Source organism: Lotus japonicus, chromosome 2 (genome assembly GCF_012489685.1).
Source record: "Lotus japonicus ecotype B-129 chromosome 2, LjGifu_v1.2".
NCBI lineage: Eukaryota > Viridiplantae > Streptophyta > Magnoliopsida > Fabales > Fabaceae > Lotus > Lotus japonicus.
Genome location: NC_080042.1, coordinates 64745770 through 64759149, shown reverse-complemented (window position 1 = coordinate 64759149; position 13380 = coordinate 64745770). Strand labels below are relative to the sequence as shown.

The 13380-nt window shown below is 36.3% G+C and overlaps 1 protein-coding gene and 1 pseudogene across 3 annotated transcripts; both read left to right on the top strand.

Annotated features, from left to right (window-relative positions):
- Positions 1 to 1300: 1300 nt before the first annotated feature.
- Positions 1301 to 2726, top strand: LOC130738854 (LEAF RUST 10 DISEASE-RESISTANCE LOCUS RECEPTOR-LIKE PROTEIN KINASE-like 2.3; annotated as a pseudogene).
- A 3063-nt stretch (positions 2727 to 5789) lies between these two features.
- On the top strand, positions 5790 to 12793 carry LOC130738852 (LEAF RUST 10 DISEASE-RESISTANCE LOCUS RECEPTOR-LIKE PROTEIN KINASE-like 2.1). 3 transcript variants are annotated; one of them, XM_057591027.1, is made up of 3 exons: positions 5792 to 7010; positions 11442 to 11474; positions 11560 to 12793. In XM_057591027.1, the coding sequence occupies exons 1-3, from the start codon at positions 6098 to 6100 to the stop codon at positions 12663 to 12665; spliced, it is 2052 nt and encodes a 683-aa protein (XP_057447010.1). In that variant the 5' UTR covers positions 5792 to 6097; the 3' UTR covers positions 12666 to 12793. The 3 variants fall into 3 exon arrangements, with proteins under 3 accessions (XP_057447012.1, XP_057447010.1, XP_057447011.1); XM_057591028.1 differs by having other exon boundaries at positions 6868 to 10294; XM_057591029.1 differs by lacking the exon at positions 11442 to 11474 and having other exon boundaries at positions 5790 to 7010.
- Positions 12794 to 13380: the final 587 nt, after the last annotated feature.

Below are 13380 nucleotides of genomic sequence, written 5' to 3'. Positions count from 1 at the left end.
GTTTTATAACACTGCTATGCACCGTTAGCATAAATTTGTTTACATAGTCATCTAATTCTCTCAAGCTTATAAAAAAAAATCTAATTCTATCAACTCCAAAAATATATTCTTATTTTAATTAAAATTTAAAATATAAGTAATTGTTTCTATTATGTGGCATACTGTGATTGATTATCGGTATAAAAATATTTTATACTTACGGTGATATCTATTAAACTTTTTTTCTATTAATATTTACTTTAACAAAATTATTTTAGAAGTGCCCAACGTTGGTTAAATTTAGTTAAATGGATTTTTTTATAAGCAAATTTAGTTAAATGGTTAACTGTTATTTTTCAAAAATATTACAAAAATATCTTACGTGGCATACCATGACACGTTTATTTTTTTTGTAAAGAATCTCAAATAATTAATGTGTAGTTTTCCACTTATAATACAAATGGCTCTCGTACACCTCTCGTACCTACTTTGTCGTATCACGTAGTATTGCTCAAAAAGATAAGTGTGTGAATAAACACAAGATAAAAAATTCCATGAAGTTTCCGATCCTTTTCAACAGAAGGACTTTTCTTTTTGGTACATCAACACAAGGACTTTAATGATTAAAATTAATTCCTAAAATAAAAAGTAAACTAAAGTTAAATATTAGGATTACTAATTGTAAGACAAATTAAATCTGCTTAATCACAAGTGATGAAAATAGGATTAGTATCAAGTACCGTCTACTATTGATGTTATCACTGCACATTTCAAACTTTCTCATTATCGTGAGATTTGACGAATCAATTGTGTTAACAACAATGAATTGTTACAATAAATTTTGCAAAATTTCTATTCCAAAATTAGGGGTTGTCTAAATTACTCATGATAAAGTTTGGGTTAAATAACCCTTCATCCAATCCCATTGAAGATAAGTGAGTTGGAATTTCTATATTTTATTTATTAATTTATTTCCAACTCATTTATCTTCAATGTGATTGGATGATGGGTTATTTAACCCAAATTTTATCATGGGTCATTTAGATTTTAGATAACCCCAAAATTATTGTAGGAATTTTTTTTGGTTCAATAAATTATTGTAGGAAGTCAGAAGAGAGCGAAAAAAAAAAAGATAGGTAAAGATTATTTAAAAGAAGATAAGTAAAGATATTAAGTATTTTCCTAAGTATTTCCCCTCAGGTACTAGCTGAGGTTGAACTTAACTAAGTAAAACAAAAAATAACACGTCTCTGATAATTACAATAACGATTTAAAATTCTTTGAGCTGGTCATGAATTCTATTTTTCTCTCTTGGCCTGCAGATGCAATAAAGAGAAAGCGAAATAGGAAATAGAATGACAATTTTGCAGGTGACTCTTCCCTTTACTGACTGATCTATTTGGTCGTGAGAATCATTTTCCTGAGAACATGCATCCACAGTCCCTGAAACTCAACTGAAGTTTCATAACACTGAAAAAGGCAGAGCACATGTGTCTAAGAATGGAAGAACATACCATATCTCAATGACCCTCTGTTTGTTCTTGTTAACCTGCAATTTGCCACAATCTCATTCTCAACCGGCGGCGCCGCCAGTTTCCAATTACTCCATTTGTAATGAGTTGTCATACAACTGTGGTAACCTGACCGGTATCTCTTATCCTTTCTGGGGACAGAACCGACCTTCTCATTGTGGCGGCGGCGACATGTTCAACCTCACCTGCCACCATGATCTCAACACTACTACAATTCTAATTGGCTCCCAAAATTTCACAGTACTAGGTATTAACCCTGAGAATTACACCATGACAATGAAGCGAACAGACCTTGACATTGATGTCTGTTCTCCGCAGTTTAACTATATTTACTTAATTCCCGACGTATTCAAGTATCCCACAAATGTGTCCCACAACCTCCTCATATTCTACAATTGTTCCATTTCTGGAGACAAGTTCTTCTCATGCGGACAACAACATGCTTTTGGTCACGTTTCTGTGACAGATGAGGAGTTGAAAGGACTCTCAGAGCGTTATAAGTGCAAGCGGCATCTCAAAGTGCCGGCAGGGTTTTCTCTGGAGCCTTACAATGTTACTGGTGTGATTGACCGTGATGGTCTTGAACGAGGTTTGGATGAGGGGTTTCAGGTGAAATATGATGTCAGTCAGGATTGCAGGGAAGGGAAGGGAATTGCAAATGGACAAGTGATTATTTTGATAAACAAGTTGTTTCTTCATGCTATTATTGCTCAGATGGACCTAATGCCCCACACTGTTCTGCTCCGATTACTACTTCCAAGATCAAAAGTATGTCTTCTACTACCCCTTTTCTCTACTCTTCAATTCCCCCCACTTCCCATAGCTTGCATAGCATATCATAGTCCTGTTTTGGTGAAAATTAAGGTTAGGATTCTAGTTGATCTAAAATAAAATAAAGGCTCAAATAACTTTTTCGTTCCTGCCCTTTTACACCATTGTTGGTTTAGTCCCTCATCGGAGCCCAGGTGGTGATTCGTCCCTAACGTTTTGGGAAATAGTTGGTTTTAGTCCCTACCGTCGGTGTGATCAATGTCGGAGCTCTGTTAATCACACATCTGTATGCCACATCAATTAATAAGCCTAGCTAGATTTTTTTTATTTTTTTGCTTAAATTAGTTTTTCATCCATGCGTTTTACAAGTTTTTTGGTTTTCGTCCCTGCGTTTTACACGTTTTTCGTTTTTTGGTTTTCGTCAGAACAAAAAACACTTCAACAAAGAGAAACTTATTCCACCCTAAATTCCAACAGAGTTCCATATTCTTCTCCTTTCCACCCACGAGATCCATCTTCTCCGAATTTTCTTCTGCTTTCATCACCTCATCTTCTCCCCACTCTACCCATAAAACCCTATCCCCACCCCCACCCCACCCACCACCAACTGAAACTAAAACTCCAACACCCCACCCCCAACCCAAACTAGAAAAATAAAAACAAGTGGGATCATCGTGGAAGAAATGACCAAACCCGAGATCGGGAGAAATGAAGGGGAGGTGACGAGAAAATGATGGTGGAAGGGGAGGGAGGGGGAAGGAGGGAGGGTGTAGAGAGAGAGAGAGAGAGAGAGAGAGAAACAATGAGAAATCGAGATGGAGGTTACGCGTGTAGGTGACGCAACGAGGCAAGGCTGGTGGTGACCGAGATTCTGTTCGCACTCGGCGAGGCTAGCGGCAACAGTGGCCATGACTGGAGGTTTATGGTGGCGGCAAGGCTTCCAAGGATTCTATGGATTTTGGTCCCTGTTCAATCCTCTCCTACTTTGGTTATGGTTCGTGCGGAGGTCCTGCACGGTGGTCAAGGGGGTGAGGAACGAAGGCGCTCTGGTGGGACAAGTTACTATTGTTCAGGGTGTGGCGGAGGATTATTCGCTTCTGAGGTTTTTTCCGACTGTGTTTCTAAGAGCTCTTCTTCTCATCTTCTTTATCTCTATTCACTCTCCTAAACATTGATTCTTCACATGCACAGTGAAGTTAAGTTATCTTTAAGCTTAGGTGTCTCAGTGACTAGCAAAACCTTATTCCATTCCTAAACATTAGGATTACTAGATGATTAACTCTAGGTCGGACTGTAGACGCGGTAGCTTCCGCTCTTATGCCGAATCAAGCGATATGTTCTAGGTGCGCAAACTAAAACATAGTATTAAGAACAAGAGAAAATCATTGAATCATGTGATAGAAATGATATTATCATATAGAAATCAAGAAGAACAAATCATGGTTTAAGGCTACATTCTAATCAAACAAAAGAACTTAGCAACCCATAGCCATTGATTGCTTACAAAGCTTACAAGAGAAAACTAAGGTGAAAGCGACGATTTATGACGTCCTAGAATCGTTCCCAGTTCGTCTGATAATCAAGAACCCATGCACCCAAGTATCCCTTGTGTCCTAGTCGAGTTCTCTCTCTTAAAATCAGAAGAAGTTGCAAAATATATCTCTTTTCTGCTGAATTTGAGCTTTTAAATGAATCAGATCGAGTATTTGGCGCTAAGCGCCACTTCTATATAGCCTGAATCGCCTTACCTGGCGCTAGGCGCCACTTTCTGGCGCTAAGCGTCATGCTTCCTTCATAGATGGTTTTCTACCTGTCTAAATGACGCTAAGCGCCAAAAAATGGGGCTAAGCGCCAACCTCTTTCCAAATCTTCAATTTTTTCTTAATTGCTTGGATGTTCATCAACCTTTCTCCTGCGATCAAAAAGAAAAGCTTCACTATGATTAAGATTATATTTAAGACCAAATATTACTATTATCTAAATATTTTCAACTTATGCAAATGAGAGATAGTGTGAGGGATAAATCACATGTTAAGAACAAATATTTGACAATTTTAACATGGAAAATCACGTAAATTCGGCACTTATCAAAGAGATAACATTACAACAATTTTCGCTTATAATTGGTGGCTTTTGGTGTGACTTGAAGTTTAGTCGAAGTGGTTTCAGTGGTTAATTAACTAGTTCTTAATATTCACCTGAGAGAGATCTCTTAAATTCAATGGTGTTTTTGTTTTGATCGTTAATTGAAGTGGTTTTTGTTCTGACGAAAATAAAAAAAACACATGTAAAATGCAGGGACACAAACCAAAAAGCTTGAAAAACACACCGCAATAAACTGTAGAAAACTAGATTTGTTCGGTCGGGTTGAAGTCCAAACCAAAACCTACCGCAATAAACTGTAGAAAACTAGATTTGTTCACCCCGCTTGACTCGTCTGACGACCTGACTGGTCCAGTTTCGATCACAAAAAATGGGCTTAGTTTTGGTAGGCCCAATTCGGCTCAGACCCCTACCATCCGCCATTGTTGTTGTTGCAAGATTTTCTATCGCGATCATTGTTGTTAGGCATCCACCAACTCGCAGTATCTTTTGTCACCATTGTCACCTATCACCCATCACATCTAACACAACTCGACACCCTCCACCACCACCACCACCATCACCACTCAGTATAGTCTATTGCTAACACTGCATGACACCTTCCCCCTTTTCCACCATTAATCATCTTTTGCTATTACTTCTTGTACATCTGTCGCTTTTATAATCTCAAGAGAAATATAATTATATTTTATGAATTATACTCTTAACTTAAAATAAATCTTATTGATGATTGAAAAATTGAATAGTTAAAAATTAATAAGATAACAACTATATTAGGAAGTTAGATACCAATTTTAATAAAAGGGAAACAATTATACTATTTTTTATTTTGTAAAAAAATATAGAATTTTCTTTGTTGATGGTCATGTGCATGTTGGTTATGAGCATGTTTTTGTTTCCTCAACTTAGCAAAAACGACGAGCCCGAATTTGGAATGGAAAACTATGGACCCAAAAGAAAAGATCTTAAAAGCCCAAATTGAAACAAAGATTATTTTTCCTGGGTTGACTCTCCTTTTTGCGGGGAATAGGACAACCCTGTTTGCTGTTGACAAAAAAAAAACAGGTGGCTTCTAATGTGAACTAACAAACCATGTTTGCTAGTGAATACAAACAGTCGGTGAATACACCCAAAGAGAGAACTACGTGAATACATGTAATGTAAGGGAGGGGAAAAATGAAAGAAAAACCAGTCGGTGAGATATTTGGTATCTTAATTAATATTTTCCAACTAGTTTTGGACAGTGATTTTCCACCACATCACATGAGTTTTTTTTTTGGTAATGGTCAATCTTAACTTGCTTGCAGTGATGCACCTCCCCTTTCTTTGTTCTAATTTCTTTATATATATTTCATTTTATTTTTTTCCATTTTCTCTTAATTATTGCTGTTTTATCATTGGCCTTCCTTAGAATTGAAAAAATGCTAGTCACATAAACCTTTTGTGACAAAAAAACATCATATCCTTTGAGTGGATTCTATCTAATTGGTAAACGCTTGCAAAATCAATTTTTAATTGTTAGACAGCTCCCTCTTTATGTACCTCCAAAGGTTCAACATATTTTTTTATGATTGTACCAAACTAGTTGCATGTCATTTTGTTTGACTTGGATATATATATTGGTTGAGGTTGTTGAGCTCTTACTCATTCCATTGGCCTCTTTAACATAGTTCATCTGCTAAGTAATTAGGTCCTTCCTGAATCATGGATTCATGACAATCTTTTCAACACCCCAACACATGGCTCTTCCTCTTCTTCCACTACCATTTTCATTCATCTACACCCTTTTCTACCTCTCACTTCTCTTCTATCCAACATATGCCGCTAGTGATGCTGAATTGTACACAGCTTGTGCACCTTTCAGCTGTGGGAATTTCAGCAACATTAGCTATCCATTTTGGAGTAGTAACCAACCAAGTTCTTGTGGGAATCCAAACTTCAAGCTTGATTGCAAGCAAGGCAACGCGACAATTGAGATCAAGTCCCAGAAGTTCCCTGTTCTTAATATTAGTCAGAACTCTCTAACTTTGAAGATCGCGACATTGGATTCATTGGGATTGAATGGCGCTTGTCCTAAGCACTATGCCAATGTCAGCTTGGGTTTGGCTTTGTTCAGCTACACCTCTAATGATGATGACTTCATTCTATTATATGACTGCAGGCCTCCTTCATACTCGTATTCGCCTATTTCCACAGCTTCTATATCTTTTACTTGCGGAACAGATAGTGATCCCCATCAAGGATACTTCATGTCAAGCAAAAATGTGGTTAATTTCGATGGTCTTGGGTGCAAAAATAAAATCACGGTTCCAGCGTCAAAAGACGCTTTCCAGAACTCCTTCTCGAATGGCATGACTGTGGAATCTGTTTTAGCTCAAGGATTTGAGGTTGGGTGGAGTGGAGTGGATGGAGATAAATGTGATGGATGCACAAAATCTGGTGGGAGATGTGGATACAATACATCTCTAAATGCACTTATGTGTCTATGTCCTAAAGAGCAATCTAATGGTGGGGTTTGTAGCATAGCCCCGGCATTGTCACCATTACCAGAACCAAGATTAAGACAAACACCACTACAAGCACTATCACCACATTCAGAACCAGATCAGTCTAATTATCATAAGAGTATGTATTCTTCTTTCTTCCTTTTCCTAATATTGGTTAGGTTCTTCTGCTGAATAATCGTATTTCTTTGGATTATATGGCTTTAGATTTTCTTTGATGATCCAAATACCTTAGATCAACTCTGGCAGGTTAGGTAGAGGTCCTTTTTGTAGACATGAAATAGTTTGGTTTGCGTGGTCAAATTAAAATGCTCTTTGGCTTAGAATGATTCCTTTTGATCTTTTACTTTGTTCTGATCTGAATTTTTATAATAAAAGATGAGATTGAACTATTTAAGAATTGGCAATAAGATAGCATGTTTGAATTTTCTAAAGTCATATATCGGTTTGGTGTGTTAGGCTCATTTGGCTTACATTGACTTTTGAAAATTAACAAGTTGTAATAATTAGCATAAACATTCAAAGAAATGTGCAGAGGAAGATCTTCTTCAAACTTCGTTTTTGTTTGATATGCGTTCCCATTAGAAAGAACCGAACCAAATCCCTTCCATCAGTAGTGTAAGAGAATTAGAACCATTCATCAATATTAACCTGATAACTTGTACTTTTAGGAGTCTTGGTTAACAAGAATGCAAGTGATTGAATGATTCAATTCAATGATCTCTGGAATCAGAGTAAGGTACATATATACACTGCCAAACAGAAATGAAGATCTAACTAACTTCTATCTAAGTCTAACCAATAACTAAGTTAGTGAAGCTAACTAAAAACTAATCAGTTAGCAACTGGTTTACAATTAACCATGTGACTAAATTGATCTATATTAGTTAGTTGTAATAGTCCCCCTCAAATTGGAAGATAGATATAAAAAATTCCCAACTTGAACATGTGAGGCTTGGAAGGTGAAGCACTTTTAGGGGTTTAGTAAGGCAATTAGCCAACTGATGAATGGAAGGAACATGAATCAACTTGAGAAAACCAGAATTTACATCTTCCCTGATGAAATGTACAACAATATCCACATGTTTGGTTCTGAAAACTTCAAAGTTGTGAGTTTTACTGTATTCTGAATTGTACTCTGGAATGATGAATTTGGCTACTCCTCAGTCAACTCAATAAACTTCCTCCATAATGACTGTTGTGATCCCTGCTAGTCATTTTTTCAGAAATTTAGCCTTACAATGATTAGCTTAGTACATTTTAATTTGGCAACCTGATTCATGAAAAAGGTTAAAATCTTACTCTCACTAGGTATATGTTAATCTTAATTCTTATGTCAATCTATATAATAGTCAAACTTGAGTAAATTTTATATGCCAGACGGCGACTGTTCTATTGACTTCAGCTGATTGAAATTAGTACTGGTTTATGTTAATCAATTCATTTCTAAACTATTATTGCGTAGCTTGTCAATGCTGATGGAGTAACTAGGAAAAAAAATATGCATCGGTCATTGCTGTGTAAGCTGTATGAGTTTAGTCATACTAGAGATTTAGAATGAAGATTACAGTCTCCTTGGCAGTCATTGTCAACCTACCAACATCTTATTTAGATAAGCAAGAATATATAAATGTTACCTGCAATTGTGAAACTCATCTAGTTAGAGATGAAGGGTAGGTTAGGTTGAAACTTCAAATAGTGCAGTGCAGGACAGGAAATTAAAAAATGAAACAAGTCATTGCTGCATAGGCTTTGTTACTTTTCTCGTACTAAAGTTTTGAATGAAGTTCACATGTGGCTGTTTACTTTAAAGTCTAGCAAATTTTTGAAAAAAGGAAAAACATAATATAGACCCTTAAATACTGTTTCAAAAGTATAGACAATATAAGTGAATTACATGTGTATAAGTAGAGTTTTCCCCCATCAGGTACTAACTAAGGTTTGAACTCAATAAATAAAACAAGAACACAGCTAATCATCATTAGTGTAATCTCCTTGGAAGAAAAAGAAAGTTATATACAATTTTATACACAGAAAACAAATTGTTGGTTCTAGTGGTATGTGCTTGATTTCCCATACACATAGTAACAGACAGAAGATGTCTCGGTGAAAAAAAAAACAGACCTTTATTAAGAGAGCTAATCTCGCCAATATATGGATGTTTTCGAGTGGAGCAGAATTGTCTGATGTAGATGATATGTGTCTAAAACCAATAATTAATTATTATAATAGAAACTATTTAAAACTCATTGACCAAATGAATTGTATCATCATATGGTCTGCGGATTGCATAGAGAAAAAGAGAAAAAGGAAAGAGAGTGGTAATTTCGCGGGTGACTCTTCCATTGACTGACCATGTATATGGTGGTGAGAATCGCAGCCATCATTGTCTTGAGAATATCAACAGTTTTCCAAAACTCAATTTAAGTTTCATAGGATCACTTACTCCTCCTTCTCATTTTGAAGAGTAGAATACACAGAAAAAAGAAGACACAGCTAGCATGTGTGTAAGAATGGATGAACATATCCATATTCATGTCCGTTTTTCCATGTTGTTTCCATCCATATTCACAAGCATAACACTCTGTTTGTTCTTGTTAACCTGCACTTTGCCACAATCTCATTCTCAACAACCACTGTCACCACCGCTTCCTGATTACTACATTTGTAAGGACTCCTCATACAACTGTGGTAACCTGACCGGTATCTCTTATCCTTTCTGGGGACAGAACCGACCTTCTAATTGTGGCGGCGGCGACATGTTCAACCTCACTTGCCATCCTAACCTTGCCACTACTGTTCTAATTGCCTCACAAAATTTCACAGTGCTTGATATCAACCCCTACACTCTCACCATGACAATGAAGCGAACAGATTTCAATGTCTGTTCTCCCAAGCAGTTTGACGATACTTTCTTGATTGGCGAAGTGTTCCAGTATGCCACGAGCGTGTCCAAGATCACCATATTCTACAATTGTTCCAATTCTGGAAAAAACTTCAGTGGGTGCGGACAACAAAAATATGCTTTCGGTCATGTGGATATGGACCTGAATGAGGAGGAGTTGAAAAGAATTTCAAAGGATAATCAATGCACCGGACATATCAAAGTTCCAGTAGGCTTTTCTCTGGAGCCTTATTATGAAAAAGGTGTGATTGACCGTGATGATTTGGAGCAAGGTTTGGATAAGGGGTTTGAGGTGAAATATTATGTTAATCCGGACTGTATGAGTTGCCTGGGAAGGGAGGAGATAAATTGCCCCTGGAGAGGTGATGATTTTGATAAACAAGTGGCTTCTTCATGCCACTATTGCTCAAGTAGAACTAATGCTGCCTCACACTGCCCTGTTCCCATTTTCATTCCCACTCCCACACCCACTCCCACTCCCACTACTGCTTCTCCCAAAAGTATGTCTTCTATCTCCTCTCCTCTATTCTTCAATTTTCCTCTTCCCAAGTAGAGTTTTAATTATCTTACTTGCATATACCATAGTCCTGTTTTCTTGCTGCTTCCTTATCTATCATTTCAAAGGCATATGTTTTGTTGAGAATTGAAGATTAGGATTCCATTTTCCAGTAGGAACCCTCCAATTCAACCCTCCATAAGGCTCCAGTTTAGGAACAGCTGTAATTGGAAATTGGATGGACCCATTGTGGGTCAATACTGATTTGGATGTTTGGAACGACTTTGATCAAATTATCAAGTCACACTTTTGGAGTATGTGGTTCAGGCTTCATACTTCTCACCCAAAGTTGGTAATCCCCACATTTCCCATACATGTGAGGTTTTGGTATTGGTTGCTGAAACTAGCCCATTGTTGATCTTGCATCAGCACATGTTGGTTTGGCAGCTTATTAAAAATTCAAGACAAACGGTTTTAGGTCTTTTAGTTTTTACTTATAATTTTATTATGATCTATGTTTTAATTATTCCCATACTTAAATTGTTCTGATAAAACTTTAGGACATAAAAAATCCTTGGACGCATGAATAAATTCTTTGGTGTGGTATAAAAGATAAAATTTTAATAATTATATTATCTTGTAAATTGTCTGAATAATTAAAAATTAACTAGGCCAAACAAGATCCAGCCACAAACCTAATTCCAACAAAAAGTTCTAGCTCAAAAATTCTAACTGCACAAAGGCATCATTCAAAGCCAAACAAAATGTCAAATTAAGCATCTAACAACTACTAGAAAAATATTTCCATTTAGCTACAAAATGCAATGATAAGTTCAACCAAAAACAGAGACCATTCGTGACAGTGTAAACCCGCAAGATCAACATCATAACATCGACAAAAAGCTAAAAGAAAATGAATCCAAGTTCACCAAGAGAGCATTAGAATAAATAAGGTATGGTTAATTTTGTAGTTGAATGATGTTGGTGCAATATGTTATTTGTATTTCCCATTTTGCCTGTCTTAAGGATGTTGTGCAAATTTTGGAAGATTCAGCTATAGTTGTTATTTGTATGATTCAAGTGAAATATTCTCCTTGAATTGGCACAAAACTAACTCTTCTTAGCTTTCATTGCTTACTGTTGCATTGCAGGAAAAGTGAACTGGTCGATAAAACTCATTATAGGTAATGAATCGGTTCATGGGTGAACCAATTTTTAACTATTGATTCATTGACAATGTCTGTATATCAACTATTATTATTTGTGCAGGTGCAACGACAGCAGGATTGTCAATATGTTTCACTATATTTTACTTCATATGCAAGTCATCATCATGGCATGGAAAGTTCTGTTTGAAATCAAAAAGTAACCTAGATATTGAAGCATTCTTAAAAAACCAGGGAGCCCTTACTACAGAAAGGTACAAATTCTCATATGTCAAAAAAATTACCGACTCCTTTAAAGTTAAACTAGGACAAGGTGGTTTTGGTGCTGTCTATAAAGGAAAGCTACCCACTGGTAGTCTTGTGGCTGTTAAGATATTGAATTCATCAAAAGGAAATGGTCAAGATTTTGTTAATGAGGTTGCTAGCATAAGTAGGACATCTCATGTCAATATTGTCAATCTTCTTGGATTTTGTTTGGAAGGCCAAAAGAAAGCTCTAATATATGAGTTTATGCCCAACGGATCCCTTGACAAATTTATTTACCAAAAAGGACCTGAAAACATTGCTTCTTTGAGCTGGCAGAATCTGTACCAAATTGCCATAGGGATAGCGCGAGGATTGGAGTACTTGCATAAAGGTTGCAACACTCGAATTTTACATTTTGACATAAAACCACATAATATTCTTTTAGATGAGAATTTTTGTCCTAAAATATCAGATTTTGGGCTGGCAAAGCTTTGTCCTAGAAAAGAGAGTATTATTTCCATGTCAGATGCAAGAGGAACAATGGGGTATGTAGCTCCAGAATTGTGGAATAGACATTTCGGAGGAGTTTCACACAAGGCTGATGTCTACAGCTATGGAATGATGCTACTGGAAATGGTGGGAGGAAGGAAGAACATTAATGCTGAAGCCAGTCACACAAGTGAGATATACTTCCCACATTGGGTGTACAATAGGCTTGAGCTTGGTAGTGATTTGGGACTTAATGGGGTAATGGCCCAAGAAGATAATGAAATCGCAGGTAAAATGACTTTAGTGGGGTTATGGTGCATTCAAACGATTCCAAATGATAGACCTGCAATGAGTAAAGTGATAGATATGTTGGAACGTAACATAGACTCCCTTGAAATTCCCCCAAAACCCATTCTTTCTTCTCCCACTAGATCAATGCCGAAATCTTCCACTATTAGTTGTGAATTCCCTTGAAGCATTAATAAATCTTGCATGTCATTTTGTATTAAGGATCAATATAGTGATTTTGTACTTTTAAACATCCTAAAAAGAGGATGTCTCATATGTAATTTTCAATGAATTTCAGCAGTTGTATGATTTAATTTTGTTACTTTCTATCCTTAACATCTTCTTGGTTGTGTTTGAGAATGATCAATAATTAAAAAAACATATATATCCTTATCATTTAATTGACATTTGTCAATATATGAACTGACACGTTTTAATTATGACAATTTTCCACCATATTGAAGTCTCAGTTAACAATTCGTAAACAACTTGATTTTCTTTATCCTTACCTCCAACGTTACGATCCACGTTCAATCGTTCAATTGAGAGGAAAATAAGATTCAATCTGTCACAACAGATCAAGTACAAATTAGATCAAGTATTGTCCAGTAATCACACATTCTTAATTAATGGATGAAAAATTGTGAAAGGGGACAGAATTCATGTGATTGAGAAAATCAGAGGACTAAAATTAAGTGAAAAAAATCATGGGGACCAAAATCACCGCACACTATACTAGGAAGTCCGAAAATGCAAATAAGGCAATAAATTACCAGCTTCCACCATCTGCGGTTAATGATTTCTTGTAATCACTTGACAATTCTCATACTTTTAGGGCACGTTTGGTACGCTGTATAGTATAAGTTATGATAGTATAAAGTCTGATTGTATTAGGCCTGAT